Source organism: Electrophorus electricus, chromosome 24 (assembly GCF_013358815.1).
Source record: "Electrophorus electricus isolate fEleEle1 chromosome 24, fEleEle1.pri, whole genome shotgun sequence".
In the NCBI taxonomy this organism is placed as follows: domain Eukaryota; kingdom Metazoa; phylum Chordata; class Actinopteri; order Gymnotiformes; family Gymnotidae; genus Electrophorus; species Electrophorus electricus.
The window spans coordinates 5,808,521-5,826,903 of NC_049558.1; the positions used below are offsets into that span (position 1 = coordinate 5,808,521).

Sequence of the window (18,383 nt, forward strand, 5' to 3'; positions counted from 1 at the left end):
ATATCTTCTCATTTACAGTATTGCAGCCTTCTGCGCAATGCAGCAATATACAACATAAAATATGTAGAGTATGTTGGAATCCCCATATGCAGGCTTACTAACAATTTACTTTGTTGTGACGTCACATTGAGTAAAGAACCCATTCCATTTGAATAAACATACTCACTGTGATCATTTCAGTTCTTTTCTGAGGTGGCCAATGAAAACAGGGTTCATAAACATACCAAAATAAATGCTCCATAAAACAGAAAATAACTTCTTTCTTTTTTTTCCAGTGGAGAAATGGCAGGATAGAATTGACTAGAGAAACCATGGGGTCATTTAGTACCCTTCACAGATGCCTTTCAAAGATCACAGGGAGCTGTGTTAAATTCTGAACCGCAGAAGTGAGGTCAATTGAAATAATGCAACTGGGCAGGTACAAGTGCTTTGCATAAAGCCTAGAATCCAATTTATAGCTAATAAGACAAGAGAAAAGAGAGCAACCGGTCTGTGTTTGAGCATGAAGGTGTGAAGAAGGAGCTGAGGAAGAGAACAGTAGGTAATGCATGTTGTCTTATGTTCATGACTGGCTGGTTAACAACTGGTTATAATGAAGACTTATTTTTTTCTCTAGTAGTCTACCTCAAGATTTTGCATTTTATTCCAGTGGAGAAGAAATGTCCAAAGTAATTTTTCTCTTCCTGCACTTACGTGAGGCCTCAGTTGTATAGATTTCACCTGGTGTCTTAACAAGGTCTCAAATGTGCTTTGTTGTCTGTGATTTTTTTTTTTTTTTGTAATAAATGAAAAAAATGCATCTTAATATTGTGGCTTAGTGTTTGCAACCTAAGCTTATTAATGCAAAAAAAAAAGAAGAATGTGTAAATTGAATCAAGGGTATAGGCCAACATTGCAGAAAAAATATTACTGTAAATTTAACACAGAGTAAAATGATTAAGAAGTTAGCAGCTTTCTAAAAGATGAAACTAAACCACCATTAAAAATAAAATATTATTAAAAAGCATCTAACTTACTTATAATGACAGTTAATCCTGTGAGCCCCACTTGTATTTACAGTTGAAAGATAAACACATTACTGAATGTATCTTGAATTACTGCAGAAATCTGATAGAATAGCACAGAATTTTAATTCCCTCAGGATAAATATAATGCGGTCATTAAATTGGAAGCACAGATGTGATGCTTTTCAGCAGACAGGATTTATAAAAAGATTTAATTAAATGTTGATCATCTAGAAACATGAACAGGCTTGTTCTTAGCAGATCCATATAAACAATTATTATAATTCTCATGAATGTTTGTATCAACATCTTATCAGATATTCAAAAACACATTCACAGTCTTGTTCAAGACCTAAAGAACTTACAAGTTAGTTTAATTCTGTAATTGAAGGAGATCTGAGGAAACTGATTTGAGAAAACACCCTTGGACAAATATCAGGAGACTACGTTCATAACAGCAATAACCAAAGGACCATCATGAAGAGCCACTGAATAATACAACAGTAAATGTGAACACAAACCCTGACCCAGTTTTAAAGGCTGTAGAGACAAGTCAGTAAAATGGATTCCCTTTTGTTCCTTTCTGATGCTAAATGTAGACTGAACCCACAATGGGTCGTTCATACAGATTACTGCATGAAACATGCGATGCAGGCTGAAATGGGCAGAATTTATGTGGCATCTTCTTAACCCAGAGTTCGCTTTTAACTATTCACACAAAGATTGTGTTAATCATCTAAATCTACTGAGCTCTCCAGGCAGTAGGCTCGATCAGTGAAGTAATTCTCCAGGAGATTTTTTGGAAGGCGAAAGTCAAAGAGTTGTGGTGTCGAATGGAAAATGAATGTTTGTGTAATCCCCATAGCATTCACCAAGCCATGGCAACTACAAAATCCTTTTGATTAGCATTGTACCTTTCATTCCTTGGCATGGTTACCATGTTTTCATCAAAGACTGTTTTGAATGGCTTGTGGGACTGAGTGACTTTCAGTCAGATCTCAGTCCTGAAGCAGCAAGAAGAGCTTAGAGGTGGCTTGGTGTGAGATGTGAGATAGATAGATAGATAGATAGATAGATAGATAGATAGATAGATAGATAGATAGATAGATAGATAGATAGATAGATAGATAGATAGATAGATAGATAGATAGATAGATAGATAGATAGATATAGATATTTTTTTTTAAGGCAAGCTTTCTCTCTCTCTGAGGAGTTATCTTAAAAAGAATAATGAGGTACAAACACTTTTATTCCTTCAGGCCAGAAAAGGGCGAATAATACTCCAAACAGAATAATACTCCTTCTTTTGTTTAATTATTCATGTTGATGTGATTCTTTTAATCTTCTGTGCTGCTTGTGACTCAAGTGGTTTATATACTTTTGGCTGTGATAAAGCGCCACAATAAGAAGCTCAAAACAGAGCAACTTATTTTCATTTTCTTTTATTGTCAGCACTTAATGAAATGCTGCATAAATCACTGCTGTGTCTTATGGCTTTCTATTCCTGTGTGATTTCTCTACCATGTCATGTAGGGTTCAAAGCCATTAGGTGCAGAGTGGCAAACCGGCAAAAGGAAAATGAAGCTAAGATGAATTATTCATAGACCCCAGTATCACAATATTAGTCTTAATAGGTCACAAAACCACATGAGTATCTGCCCTTTTTCCTTCGATGGAGTTCTAGTTTGTTTAATAATTTTTACCGAATGTAAATGACAGTGCTTAAAAAGGACCTTACTGAGGGCTATAGTTTAGGGAACATGTTTTGTTGAATTTAATTTCTATTTTGATGTTTATATCAGCAATGTTTTTTTGTTGTTGTTGACAGCCTTGACATTTAGATTCACAAGTGTGAAGGAGTACATTTTATTCACGTTTCTCCTCTCCGTGCATTATGATTTTCGAGGAGAACAGACACAGCCATTCAAGAAACAAAGGGGGAAAAAAAAAGCCCAAACAGAGAAGAGGGAGGGAACCACGCTATGCATGCTGATGAGTGACAGCGTGGCACTCTAGTCTGGGCAACAGACACCGCATTCCCAGAATGCGGATAATAATGACTCAAGGCTCATACACTAGGGATGCACCACAGTGGAAGAACACGGGGCATCTGTGCTTGCACTTGCTGGTGACATGAGGGAGAAGGAGTGCAGTTGTAATGCTCGGCACGTTTCCTGCTGGCACATCCTACTCAACTGTGGGAGCCTATTAAAGTGCCTTGTAGAACAGGATAATCCTTTTGCTGGGAGACGGGCACAGTAATGCATCAGGAAGATATAAGCCTGATGAATAACTAAAACACAGTTCAGTCCACATGGAATTCACAGCCTGGAGTGTGTAAGGAATGAGAACGAAAAGCAATTCTTTCTCTTGTCTCAATGACTTATTTGCACGGCTGGGAAGCTTTGGTCACTTCTGGACACAGACAAATTAAGCTAGACCTGGCTTTCACCTCGAACCACATTCAGTTAAACTGCTATTAGGCAAATCATTAGAGCTCTGTTTATGCAAAGCTGTTTTAAATGAGTAACATTTTCTCATGTTAGAACTGTTGTTATGTTTCTAAACTGCTTATACAGTACAGGCAATACAATACAATTGTGTTGGCTTAAATGAAAAGCCATGGTGGGTCTTGTAATTCTGTTACACTCATCTTGTGTATATTTATAGCTACTTTTATCGATCTCTGTTGTAGAAGATTTTATAGGCTATTAAATGACTGCTATTAAGTAGTGTGTAGAAAGTTAACAAGTTGCTTCATGTGCTGAGAAAATGAGCAGAAATATTATTTTCCTTTTTATTAATTTATCAATTGTCACCAGGCTAGAATTAGTCAATATCCTTCATCAAAACAGAATAAATATCAAAATTACCTAATTTTATAATGTTAAAAACAATTATCAGCATTTATAAGAGAATCAGCTGTATCAGTAGGCAGTTTATCTATAACCTAGAAGTGTAAGTTTCATACCTATTTTGCTAATTAATTCTTGAAATGGATTTTTTTTTTTTTTTTTTTTTTTACATTTTAAATATATAATTTGCTTCTTAAAATACCTTCGCAGATGTTGCTAGAATAGGGTTTTGCTATTATGAACGTTATGTTGGCGGTCTAGGTTGGTCGTATTTTTTTTCTAGTTACATATTTACATTAGGTAGGTCAGTGTAAGCTACTTTATACAACAGTCCCACATTCTATCCGGCCCCATATAGCAATAATGAGCAGCTCTTGAGTCACAGCAATGCAGTTTGCTATGCACTACGCCTTTTGTGCTTAAAAACTAAAAGCGCAACGTAGCTTTAGGCATCGGGTCATGGATGTATCAAACTAAAAGAGCACCGATACTAAGTTCGTGCGTTTGCTTAATTTGGTATTATAGTTTAATTCATAAAAACAACCACGCTCATACAAAACAAACAAACAAACAAACAAACAAAAAACAACAGCCTTCCTTCACGCCCATAATACTACTTATGGTAAAAAGGCGCAAGAAAGTTTAGCTAGTTAGAGGTCTAATTTATCTTGTTTGGATGTCGAGTTATTGTTAACTCGAAAATGTAGTTATTATATGACTACAGTGGTGAGTTAAGTGTGAATATTGACCAGTGTTGCACATGAACATAAGAACGGCATAGACTGTTTGTAAACTGCAATTGCTAGTATGCCAACTTGTCAGGAATCACAAAATATTTAGTTTGCTAACGCTAGATATTTCAGTACATTACTAGCAATTGATCTACACAGCTAACCTAGCTAAATATCTAAATATGCTACTCAGTTGCTCTGCGAACACCTGTTGTCCATACCATAGCATAGCTGTTGGGAATTTGAGAGGTTATGTGTCTGCGTTGTATGTGCTGGTTACTGAGGGGTTTAAGAGAGCTAACCTAGGTTAGGGTTAGTTTACGTCCCTCCTTGTTCTAGAGAAGTAGCTTAGAAGGTTGCGTGACTTGGGGGCATAAATTGTTTTCCCAAAAGTTGATATGCCGGTCTTTGCAGAGGATCCCGGTCAGTTTTCCAAACAGCGACTTAGGTCCGAACTCATATCGCATAATGTGGAACTGCCCTCAAGAGAAAGTAAGAAACAGGTTTACGTGGAACTTTATATGAAACATGTCGGGAATGAATTCACCGCTGATTTCTCTAGTGATGATGAGGACCAAATTCAGAATGGCGACGTAAGTTCATGACCAGTTCTGCCTGACTACTTTTTCCAAGAGGGCAATTTCCACTGAAGTACTGCAAAGACAGATAAGTAGCTGACTAGCTAGTATACTGGCCAAATCGGCTTTCCATTGTATTGACTGATGGTACCTGTGTCTGAAGTGGAAGTTGATGAAAATACTACTATTATTGCTTCTTTGTTCCTACCGTAATGGAAGTCTACTCTACAGCCAATTAAATTACTGAAACTATATCCATCAGTAACAGCTAAAGTTAGACAAGTAAAGAAACCAAATAGAATCTTTTATTATTTCTCAAGATTGAAACAGGACTCCTCAGGGCACTGGGGTAACATTGCAGCTGTCCCTTATACATATGCGCACACATCAGTTTGGGTGTAATGGAGTGATAAACCAGGGGTGTGTGCACACGCATGTGTGTTATAAGTAGACACCCCTAATTATATATAAGGATTGGGTGTCTGGGTCACACTCTGGAAATCCAGTCTTGGTGTCAGATTTATAGTTTGTGAGCAGTGCTATATTGGCACTCTGAAGACCAGCATTTCAAATACAGTGACCTGATAGAGTGTTAGGGATTTGAGCCAGCTCGGTTTGAAACTACAGTTAAAACCCCTTTTTGATGCACTGTAATCTCTTGCTTTGGTTTTACTGGTGTAATTTGCTTTTAGTTGTATTGAAGTCCTTTGGACATTTCTTCACTTACAGCTAGAAAATTATATTTTGGGGCTGTTAAAGTTTGGACACAGTGTTATCATTTTAAATAGGAATGCGAATAATAGAAATATGATTTCAATATCCTTTGTTACTAATGGCATTTTTATAAGCTTAAGCTGTTTTAAATGTTTCGATTGTGTGGTGATGAATATTGCATGTTTACCTGGATAGGGGGAGACGGAGGAAGAATGGTCGTCAGACATGGTGAACTTGAGCTCATTGACTGATGATCAGTTAAAAGACAAATTACTTGAATATGGAATCAAAGCTGGACCAATTCTAGGTTGGTACATTCAAACCAAAACCCTTTTCTAAAATGTGAAGTGCCAGAAAAATATTTTCTTTTCTTTTTTTAATTCTAAGAATTCACTTATTTAATTAATGTTAATAGTCCATAGATTAGAAAGCCCTCCAGAGATCCACAGTGAACTGCAGCTGCTAAAGTAAATAATTTCAGTGATGTTCTTTGCTTCTCGGGAAGGTTAAAAAATTAGCTGAGCTACATTTTCAGATGTATTTCATCTATGCAATTTTGGGGTTTACTAAATCAAGTTAAATCATCCAAAACCAAAATAAAAATCAATGATTAACTCCCCAACAGGCAGTGACTATTTACATGGCTGTTATTGGATGATTTTTAACAGCTGAGTGGTTTTTAAGTGCTTTTTAATGTGTGGATGCAGCCAGCACCAGAGATTTGTATGAGCGAAAGCTGCACAGACTGTTGGTGCATGCCCCAGAGCATGGGGGCAGTAATGCAGCTGATGCTAGACACTACTCCGAGAGCGAGGAGGAGGAAGGAGATGAAGATGAGGAGTCTGGTAAGAACTACTGTTAATTCTCTGCCCCCAGCTTTTATTCTATCTTGAGCATATCGTCTTGATGATTCGTCATGGGACAGGTTTTCAAGACAGATTTTCCAGACCCCAGCCAGAGCACATTTTTTGCTCTGTTCCCGAATACAGACGAAAAGCAGCAAAATACCCTCCCCAAACAACTGACCTTGGCTCTGCAGTCTATTACATGGCACAGGTGTGACAGGAGCCAGAACAGCTCCTATCACACCTGTGCAGACATGTGGAGTAGCCCTTGAGAACTGGATTTAAAAGTTTTGAAGGTTCTGAGAACATGCTGAGGGCAGCATATCCCCATACAGCAAAACGGCTATCCCTTGCATCCTTTCTTTGCTGTTATTCATTTGTCAGTTATTTTCCTTTTTGCTTTTTTGTAGGATCAGAACTGTATGGCTCCAAGATGCCATCCCATGCTGAGACTAGTGCAACTGCTGGTTCGGTGTGTGAAATCTCTTATTTCTATCTATACAGCTCTATACAGACTTAGTTCTTTGTTGTTGTTGTTGTTGTTGTTGTTTTTAAAAGTTTGGATTACTAGATCACAGAGAGCAGAGTTTTGAGTGTTTCAGGACAAGAACCTCAAAGCTTTGGTTGAGGAGCCCCTATTTTGAGTAAAACACCTATTCTAAAAGAAAAATTTAAATCTGAGGCATGTATAATGACTGAAAATGTTTGTAGCAAAGCCCACCACAAATATAAAACTTTTTTTTTTAAATATAGAAATATAAAACTTAAGAAGTAGAGAATGTCATGGAAATGTAGAGTGCTGTTATGCAGTTTGCTTTATTTTGAAGGATGTTATTTTCAGTCATCTTGTGATTATGATTACTAACTGCAGTTAACTTTTGATTAAATCATTTTAGTGTGTAGTCACAGGAACACACCATGTCTGTGTGGTTACTTTGTCAGGCTGCATGAAGATCTGCAATTCATCTTTGCATCCACAGCAAACACTCCACTGATGCATTAGCACACTTGACTAATGAATAGTTCTGTTTGGAACTAGAAATGTTTGATTGTGATGCAGCAGATACTACAAAACTGGAAGGCTGGAATTAAGGTTGCACCTAATTAGACTGCTCTTCATTCTGCAAGTTGAAACCAGCCTTTGTTCATTTTGCTTTTCAGAAAAAAAAAGTAAAAAAAAAAAAAAAAAGAAGTTTGCAGTTCAACACTGACTTCATGTATTTAGTACTGCTTGACTTGAACCACCATCCCTCAAGAACACCTGCACCAAGGCTCTTCTCTGTCCTGGCAGTAACTTCCATTTATGGCATTTAGATGACGCTTTTATCCAAGGCGACTTACAATTATGACTGAGTACAGCTTTAGAAATTGAGGGTTAAGGGCCTTGCTCAGGGGCCCAACAGTGGAAACTTGGCAGTGGTGGGGCTTGAACCAGCAACCTTCTGAGCTACCACTGAGCTACCACTGCACCTGCCTACTTCCACTGGCTGGCTGTATGGCTGAGTCACAGTCTTTTCAAATGAAGATTGAAGACACCTTGTCACTGAATCACTAAGAATCACTTGTAGGGAATTTTTTTTCTCTGTCTTTTCCATTCTAGTTGGGGCTTTATCCTGATAGATACATCAGTGTTAACAATACTGTACTATGATGGAGACTACAAGGCACTCCTTTAAGTTGCTCTGGACAAGGGCAACTACCAAATGCTATAAATGTATGCCTTTTTATACCCCGCTTTGTGGCATGCACACCAACAGCACCGATAGGATAGAAAAATGAGTGCGGGATTAACTAGGCTTATCTGCGAATGTTGCAGGGGTGAAGAATAACTGTTACACAGGTTGATTTTGTTAGACACACACATCTGTTGTTAATAAGCTATAACTGACAAGCAAATAAATAAAACTGTTGTGCAAAATAGTTGAGTCTGTTTAAATTATATAGATGATGTACTTCAGTACATTGTCACAGACCTGTGGCCAAAAGTTCTGTTTGAGCTTCTTGAGGTTGCAAACTTTTTTTCCTTTTTTTTGTCTGCTGCATTTTTGTACTTGCAGGTGGGATTGTCAAATCAGAGCAAAGAAATGTTTTATCCTCAGTGCTTCTTCCCCCCTGTGAGACAGGTACAGTTTTGAGACTGAACAGGTCTTTCTTGTGATAGGTGAGGTGATGGGACGAAGTTTTGTTTTATTTAATCCTCATAGTTTCCTCCCCCCGCCCCTTTTTTTCTGTATTTTTATTTGCAAAATCACACTTTGACTGTCCCCCCTGGTCATTGCACAAATGGTGTATTATGAATGAGAATGATTGGTGCTCTTTGTGCAGAATGAATAATTAATTGTGATGCATTAGCTGTTCATCTTGTTTCCTGTTAATGATACCGCTGTTTTGTGGCTGTGATTTACTGGTTGTGATTGTGGTTGTGGCTGATTGGATGTGTGAATTACAGGGCAATAATCAACAGAGGTCACTGGGGAGCAGTGGAAATAGCTCCCAATTCTTCAGCATCACCCAGCTGGTGGCAGAGGGAAGTGTGTGTGTGTCTGTGTGTGTCTGTGTGTGAAGTGTGCTGTTTTGTGAGATGGTATGTATGTGTCATTGGCCTTAAAGGGGTACACATACACAGATTTTTCCAATTTTTTTTTTTTCCCACCCTGATTTAAATGCTGGAACAACATCCTTTTAGCTGTATAACTAACTTTTCTTTCCCCTTTTAATTAAATTAAAGACAAAAATATTAATTTGAGGCAAACATAGTCAGTGACTTGATGTATGTAAATGTGTTTTAGTATTGTTTTGGAATTAATAGCACATCTAATAGCACAGCATTTAACCAGCTAAACCCACAATTTACCTGTTTTCAACACGTGAACTATCTTACTTATAGAATCTCAGCTTTATAAGGTGTAAGGTGCTTATTTATTACTTCACTGATTGTCCAAGAATGTGAGTTTAATGAGTGGCTGTGTGACCTACAGATGGAGAACAGACTAAGTCCTCAATCAAGGCCAGCAGGGACTGAGAGGGGATGTATTTACACACCAGTGGCCAGCAGGGGGCAGTGGGTCAGTAACCCTACTAGGGGCGTAGTGACTCATTTTTTAAAAATCACACTGATTTAAAAATCAACAGTCACACTGCGGCAAATGCCCAAAGAATGAGCATATGTCAATGTTGTATCTTTATCAGGATCTTCAGCGGCTCAGCAAAAACACCATGACGGATGCATCTCTTTTTCTGACCCCTGAGTGTTTGACCCATCAGAAACAAACTGCCACAGTACAACCAGCTGCTGTAACTCTGCCCTGTCTTTAACATCTCTCTCTCTTTACACTCTGGTGTTTGACTGCAGGCTGTTATCGCACCCCAGGGTCTTAGTTAATGGGCTTTTTCACTCCCTGAACCTCGGAGCACTCCTTTTCTGCTCATTGTTCTCTTCCGTATATCATGTGGATTGTTCTGAATGATCCATTACTATAAGCCAGCCTTTTCCAAACAGCTTTCAGATTCACTCTGTTTGCTCTTAGACATTGTACTCTTTGTTTCTTAATTTTAAGCTTTATAAGTTCATTTGCAGGATGTTTTGCTGCCTCTTCCATATCTTTGTTTTCTTCCATGTTACTATATAATCCACCCCCTCCCTTAGCTGGTGTCTGTTTATATCTCTGTAGGAACCAATAACTGATGTTCTGATGGAGCTGTTCCCAGATGCTGTAGTTACACCAACTGGAATCACGTGAGTTCATTTTTTTAGAAGTGCTTTTACTTTCAATTTACCCTGAATTAATTACATGTTGTCATTTCCCCCCTTTTGATGTCTTGGTTCTTTAGTGCTACTAAAAGACGGCCTATAAAAGGGGCTGCAGGTCGTCCTGTGCAGTTCAAATACCCAGAAACCCTGATGAGTCCCACGGCACAGGTGCGACAGGAAATCCGACAGCGCTTGGTGCCTTTGTGGGTGCAGATTTTCGTCTTTCTGCTACTAGCTGGTCTTCTCTACCTTATTTATGTGTTAATGGAGAACCCTTCAGAGAATTCTTTTAGTGCACTGTTGGACAGCCCGAGTCAGGAGGCAGTCCGTGATGAGGCCACCCTCAGCCGGAGCTGTAAGTCGTAGGTCCATCTGAGATGACTACCTAGACAGAGTGTAAGCTAGTTTTTAATACTGTTTACTGACCTTCAGTGTTTGTATTTGCAAAGAGCTCCAATGTAATCATGAATTTACAAAGTGTTTTTATTATTCGCAGTAAGAGCGTATGATCAAATGTCTGTACAAATATGTGTAAGTCGTGGAATGTGTGTGGTTTGTTGTTATATTTCCCTGTTTTGTTTGTTTGCTTGTTTGCTAAAATGTCTGGCCTGTTCTTTTCTTCTTGCTTAAATTCATGATAAATTCTTGGTTGGAGAGCAACAAGGCCCCAGCTCATGTCCACAGGAGCCACAATACATTTTACTCTTACTTTCTGCTGATATATATATATTTTTTGCTGAATAAATAAATTGTTGATGTTGAGTATTGTTGATCACTGAACTATGCATGATTATTTATTTATTTATTTATTTATTTATTTATTTATTTATATCAATGCAAGACTTCATTAAATACTAACCGCGAAATGCCTTGATTTATGAAACCTGTTGCTCACATGCAATCTTTGTTGTTTGGATACCCCGGTCTACACAGATCAGACGTCTAAAAAACGGTGCTATCATGTGACCAGAAATGCAACATTCAACCTTTGTTCCGGAGAGTCCCATTGAATGTGCCGCATTGCACGCATTCGTTTACCGAAAGATGCTTGTACATAATAAATGGAGAATAATCCGACTCCTCACATTGGTGGGGTTGAGTCTGCTACTGGTATTGTTAATATTGTTTATCGTGGTTATGTCTAGGACGTTCACGTTAAAGGAAAATCTGGGACTTCAGTTTGCACAGTGGGAAAATACAACCATCATATCCGCCGATATAAGCAAACAACAGAGAGAGGTCCTTCTTGCAAATTTCAAAGGTATCTGTGTTAAACTCGTGCATTACAAACCACATAGGTTAACTATTGGACGTAATTTTGAATTTTTGTAAACAAGTTGCTAAGGTTAACCCTGCACCCAACACTTCCTCTTGATACGACTGACGTGTGGACCCAGTGTTATGTACGTTGTGTAGACCTACAGTCCTTTGTTATACTAATGGTGTTGTCTGCAAAATGTAATTATTGTGCGAATAACATGAATTATTTGAGATTCACTATTTGTACAATTGTTTACACAATTAAATATGTACAGTTATTTGTACATGGCGATGGCACAACAAACAAGCTAGGTACTTGCTCGGAAATTTGCGGCATAGCCTAATAGACTATTACTACTGATCTGGCGTCTACTGTCTCCTGTTGCCCTGTTCTTTCTAAAAAATTTTTTTATAATTCTAGTGGTTATAATTCCATAGTTTCCCTTCTTTCCTATTTATTTAATTAGCGGCTATTCGGATCCCTTCTGTGTCATTTTCGCAGACGCACCAGAACACAAGCGCTCTGCGAGAGTTCGACCAGCTTCTGAGAAGAGGTTAGACCCCATATGGCCACTGTCGAAAATCGCAATTAAGTTCTTTCGCCACTGTTTACATTCTTCGTTAAAACCTCTGCACGTAAACTGAAATGCAAGTTACGTTTGTCTTTGGCAGTCTTCCCAAATGTATTCTCATCCAGCCTGGTTAAGCATGAGGTGGTGGGTAACTACAGCCACCTGTTCACTGTACTGGGGACTGATCCGGAACTGGTACCCTACATGCTCCTGGCACACATCGACGTGGTGCCGGCAAACGAGGTGGACGGGTGGGAGGCACCTCCCTTCTCTGCTAAAGAGCTGAATGGATTCATTTATGGACGAGGGACCATCGACAATAAACAGTGTGTCATGGTACGGCAAGCCTGCAGGGCAGTGCCCTTTGTTGGTTAAAGCAATATTACAGTTGTTCATTGCAAACTGCTATTGAATGTGATCGCATCTACCCAACAAGGGGATCCTTCAGGCCGTGGAGTACTTGCTAGAGCGAGGATATGTTCCGCGGCGAGGGTTCTACATCGGCCTCGGCCATGATGAGGAGGTCAGATATGCTTGTACTTTGGGCATTTCCCACAGTGTGATTGTGCTATGCATTATACAACCAATTAGAAGAGGTAGCCACCGCAGGTTTGTCCTGATGAAATGCTGCCTTCTCCTGGCTGTCTTAAGGTATATGGATATAATGGGGCAGTGAATATAGCCAAAGTGCTGAAGAGTGGTGGAGTGAAGCTGCAGTATATTCTGGATGAAGGCCTGGCAGTGATGGATGGAATTATAACTGGCCTGAATGGACCGGCAGCGCTGTGAGACCCTTTCTCTGAGCCGTTTCACACAGCCTCACCTGAAACCTCAATTCAGACTTGGTTTTACCCTCTGTGTGTGTGCCTGTTGGTCATAGGATTGGTGTCAGTGAGAAAGGGCAGGCCACTGTGAAACTTAGTGCCAGTACGAGGCTGGGTCATTCTTCCATGCCCCCAAAGGAGAACAGTATTGGCATTCTGGCTGCTGCAATAACAAGGTAAAAGCAGTCCTTATAACCTCTTAATACTGCATAGTGCAGACCTTACTCTTCTTCATAAATAAATAATTTGCCTATTCTTGCGCTCAAGAGCCATCTGTGAAAACATTGATCTCTGATTTCTTTATTTTCTCTCATTAGTTAAGTTAGTTAGATTTCACCTTCATGCCATGGAATTTGCCAGTAAAGTTTAAATGAATCTAACAGTAGAGCTGACTTTTATAAAACATTCTATTGCCCTTGCACTGTCCTGTGTGCAGGTTGGAGGAGTCCCCAATGCCCAGACTGTTTGGCTATGGTCCTGAGCAGAGCACCTTTGAACACCTGGCACATAAGGCAGGCTCAAACTCCCTCTAGACATTATAAATCAAATCCTGTCATCATTTTTTTTTTGCTTTAAATTTACTTTTTATGAGTAGCTTTAATCACCTCTCATTTACATTGCAGTTTCAGTTCCCTCTCAGGTTCATGATGTCCAATTTGTGGCTGTTCAACCCCTTGCTGAGCAGGTAGCTCATATCTTATATCGTAATATTACGCACAAACCACAGCACTGCTAACTGCCCCATAATTTACTCAACATCATTTGGAGTGGGCATTGAACTGAACAGCTGTTTGTTGTAGGGTAATGGAGAGAAGACCTGACATGAATGCTTTTGTGCGCACTACTACCGCGGTCACCATGTTTAACTCTGGTGTTAAGGTACAGCACTTCTATTTGTTTCATAAATCACATATGCGTAGGGAAAGGTTAATTTGTTGAATCGAGGCATATAATTTTCTCTCCCTCTACAGGTTAATGTACTCCCATCTCATGCAGAGGCCTTTGTGAATCTGCGCATCCACCCTGCCCAAACACTGCAGGAGGTGAGAGGTCACATGTTGTCTTGGGGATATTGACTTTATACCATTTGGGGTAAAGGGAACGTCACTGCTCCGCTTATTATGAGGAGCCAAAAGATTTGAAGAACGCTCACCATATTTTTTTCACATCACATAAAACACATATAACTGAATATAATTTATATAGTAATTTATATAGTATATATACTATATCAATCATTACATATTATTAAATATTTAATATCTAAAAAGCTGAATTCTCTTAAAACGTCTCCTGCCCCAAGAAGTATAATCATAGTACTTGATGCGCATAAATCTAACACGTGCAAATTGCATGACACCCTGAAAATGGAACATCACTTCTGAGTTTGTGACACCTTGCTCCCTCCCTCTTCCCATCTCTTCTGTAGGTCCTGGATTTGATCAAGTCGACTATATCTGACAACCGCGTGAAGTTGGAGTTGGTGGACGGGTTTGATTCCCTGCCCATCAGTTCCTATGACGAGCAGTCATTTGGGTACCAGATCATAAAGAAGACACTGCTGGACATGTTTCCTCAGGTCACAGTGGCCCCAAGTAAGAGTTTCAGGCCTGTTTTTATGCTCATCTACTCCTCATACCGCTACTTCTGAAGTGGTGCTTGTGCCTCTTCATTAAGCTCCAGTTGCGTCTGAAGAAAGCTATTTTTCTGTTCCCTGCCTCACTTTCACCCTGCTGCTGCTCAACTACCTGTGTCCTCTCCTTAGGCATCTGCATTGGCAACACCGACAGCCGTCATTACATGGACCTCACCCAGGACATTTACCGCTTCAACCCGACCTGGCTCAGGCCAGGTGAACCTGAGAGGTGAGTGCCTGGAACTGAGCTAGGGGAGGTGGGTGCTTGGTGGGGGCAATAAAGCCAGATAAGGTCAGAAAGGAATGCTGGGTACTGTAAGAAATACAGTGTATGACATCACCTGCTCTTGTGTTTTAAACTCTTACTTAGAATCCATGGCATCAACGAGAGGATGTCTGTGCAGAACTATGAAGAGATTGTGCTTTTTTACTTTCAGCTCATACAGGAAAGTGACATCCGAATATTACCCCCATCTCATACTGGCCAGCATGAGTTGTGATAAAATATTTTCATTGTTGGACACAACATTTTTGTTTTGTTGAGACTGGGTGAATTAAACTGGGTGTTTACAACTGAACTAACTAACAGACCAGTCATTACAATCTCATTTTCATGACAAGTGGACTCCTCTAAGTTTTTATCATTAGTAATTTACCTTTTTTTTTTTTTTTTTTTTTTTTTTATATATACATGGATATTGTTTAATTTTTGTAAGAATGTTATAAATGAATTAAGAGACAGGGCAGATGAGGGACTTTTGAAAAGCAGCTTTTAAGGTGCTAGTTCTTCATTCTATAACGTTTTCCAAGTGCAGCAGGGCGCGGAACAGGACGCACAGACTTCCTCGACTTTGTGCAACATTTAATGACATAGAAACATGTACGACAATAGTGGCACTCACATAACAGTAACAGCAAACATAAACACACTTAACGCTAATGACAACATGGGTTATACTAACATGGATCCTAACATTACAATGACCAACAGTGAGGCATGCACTGATGGGGGTTGAATAGACTGACAAAACACTAACGATTAACCCCGTACAGGTGCGTGCCATCGCGGGGGTGTGGCTACAAACAGGCGTGACCCCCCCCCCCCCCCCACACACACACACACGGCAGGCTGTACCACATGACTTATGGGGGGGGGGGAGCACCCCGTAACACATTCATGGAACGATTCCAACTGATTCATGACCTCATAAGGTTTTAATCCATTTCTCAGAAAGATAGATTTTATTTTGTGCAGGAAAATAAATTCACACATGGGCATTAATGTGTGGAATGTGTTTGCCTGGAATTCTGTGAAGAGAAACGCCTGCCTAAAGACCAGCTGTGATGCATATGATGGAGTTCAGATGGAGAGGGGACATCCAAAACTGGTCAAAAAATAAATAGGTCACAAGCCAGAAAGGGCAAAAACAGTACAAATAGGGCTGGCCACAGAGGAAATATGAAAAATTAGAATATCATGAAGAAGTTTATTTTTGTTCAAAATTTAATAAAAAATGTAAATGTCATATATTTTAGACTCATTATATGTAAAGTGAAATATTTCTAGCTTTATTTTTGTTTTAGTTTTATACCGAAATGTCCAACTTCTGACAAGTATGTTCATTAATACATTCATTAATACAGTACTTGGATGGGGCTCCTTTACCACAAATTACTGCATCAGTATGGTGTGGCATGGTGGCAGTAAGTTTGTAGCCCATGGGCTAAAGTCCAGTGAGTTGGCTAGCCAATCAAGCACAGTAATATCATGGTCAGCAAAACAGTTGGTAGTAGTTTTGGCACTGTGGGCAGGTTCTGAATCCTGGTAAAGGAATCTGCTGAATGTTTGTCAGCAGATAGAAGCATGAAGTGCCCTAAAATCTCCTGGTAGACAGCTGCGTTTACTTTGGAATTGATGAAACCCAGTGGACCAACACAAGCAGATGACATGGCACCCCAAACCATCGCAGACGTCACATTCTATGCCTGTTCACTCTTCCCCTACTTTTCCTTGATTTCCATATAAAATTCAAAATGGACTTTTATCTGAAAAGAGCAACAGTCCAGTTCTTTTTCTACTTAATACAGGTAAGACGCTTCTGATGGTGTCTCTGGTTCAAGAGTGGCTTGATATTAGGAATGCGGCAGTTGTAGCTCTGTTCTTGGAGATGTCTGTGCGTGGAGGCTCTTCAAGCATTGATACCAGCCTCCGTCCACTCCCCGTGAAGCTTTCCCAAGTTCTTGAATGGGTTTTTTTTGACAATCCTCTCAAGGCTACACTCATCCCTGTTGCTTGTGCACCTTTTTCAACCACATGTTCCCCTTCCAGTCAACTTAATTAATATGCTTTGATACAGCACTCTGTGAACAGCCAGTCTTTTCAGCAATGATCTTCTGTGGGTTACCCTCCCTGTGGCGTGTTGATGATTGTCTTTTGCACAACTGGCAAGTCAGCAGTCATGGGGACATGATTGTGGTTGCATGTGCTGAACTAGATGAGAAATACACAGTATTTATACTGTTTGAATAGTACTCAAACTCAAAATGAAATATTCTAATTATTTGAGATAGTGGATTCTAATTTTCATGAGCTATAAGCCAAAAGTAAAACAAAGAAATGTTTGGCATATGTCACTTTAAATGTAATCAATATAAAGTATATGACAGTTTACATTTTAAATTAAATTATGAACAAATTATGCCCCTGTATATTTATAACCTGTAATATTGATTAAGCATTGCTACTGTTTATCTAATAAGCAGTGTACCAATATTTAGGAGTTTCTGGAGGTGGCTAATAAGAGGGTACGTTCCCTCTCAACAAAACTTCCCTGCAAAGTCATCCACATCCAGAGCCCAGACAAAGGCCCTTCCAAACCTTCATTTCATAGCTCTCCTTGGTGTCAAAACCAACCCCCTCATTTCCTCTGGTAGCAAAAGGTACTTTCTGATTGTCAGTACATTTTATGCTGGTTCCATAAAGGATGCTACAGATCTGGTAGGGAATGACCATCCATTATGATGCTATAACATTTTTTAATGGGGATTTAAGTGCAGAAGATGAAGCACAAGGTGGTGTGGCACCATGTGTACAGATTCTTGCAAAGATCCATTAAATATTATTTCACAGCAGGAACTCTTACTGAGAAGGACCAAAGTTCTGTCCTCCGACAGCCAAAATTGTATTCAAACTGGGACTTCTGTGAAATCAAATACACTATATTGCCAAAAGTATTCGCTAGTCTGCCATCGCATGCATATGAACTTGAGTGACATTGCAATCTTAATCCATAGGGCTTAATATGTCGGCCCACCCTTTGCAGCTATAACAGCTTCAATTCTTCTCGGAAGGCTTTCTACAAGGTTTAGGAGTGTGTTTATGGGAATTTTTGACCATTCTTCCAGAAGCACATTTGTAAGGTCAGACACTGATGTTGGCTCACAGTCTCCACTCTAAATCATCCCAAAGGTTTCTATCGGGTTGAGGTCAGGACTCTGTGCAGGCCAGTCAAGTCCTTCCACAACAAGCTCACTCATCCATGTCTTTATGGACCTTGCTTTTTGCACTGGTGCGCAGCCATGTTGGAACAGGAAGAAGCCATCCCCAAACGTT

At 39.5% G+C, this 18,383-nt stretch overlaps 2 protein-coding genes across 2 annotated transcripts; both read left to right on the forward strand.

Annotated features, from left to right (window-relative positions):
* The first annotated feature begins 4,010 nt into the window (after nt 1-4,010).
* Nucleotides 4,011-11,258, forward strand: lemd1 (LEM domain containing 1). Its single transcript, XM_035522546.1, has 10 exons — nt 4,011-5,183; nt 6,078-6,189; nt 6,590-6,727; nt 7,138-7,199; nt 8,785-8,850; nt 9,177-9,260; nt 9,712-9,792; nt 9,917-10,021; nt 10,399-10,463; nt 10,559-11,258. Exons 1-10 carry the CDS (start codon nt 4,989-4,991, stop codon nt 10,842-10,844), a joined length of 1,194 nt encoding a protein of 397 aa, XP_035378439.1. The 5' UTR covers nt 4,011-4,988; the 3' UTR covers nt 10,845-11,258.
* Nucleotides 11,259-11,433: 175 nt separating this feature from the next.
* LOC113575469 (N-fatty-acyl-amino acid synthase/hydrolase PM20D1.2) lies at nt 11,434-15,348 on the forward strand. Its single transcript, XM_027006995.2, has 13 exons — nt 11,434-11,739; nt 12,206-12,292; nt 12,411-12,646; nt 12,747-12,833; nt 12,962-13,095; nt 13,191-13,310; nt 13,571-13,646; nt 13,758-13,819; nt 13,935-14,013; nt 14,106-14,177; nt 14,564-14,729; nt 14,900-14,999; nt 15,141-15,348. The coding sequence occupies exons 1-13, from the start codon at nt 11,451-11,453 to the stop codon at nt 15,268-15,270; spliced, it is 1,638 nt and encodes a 545-aa protein (XP_026862796.2). The 5' UTR covers nt 11,434-11,450; the 3' UTR covers nt 15,271-15,348.
* The last annotated feature ends 3,035 nt before the right edge of the window (nt 15,349-18,383 follow it).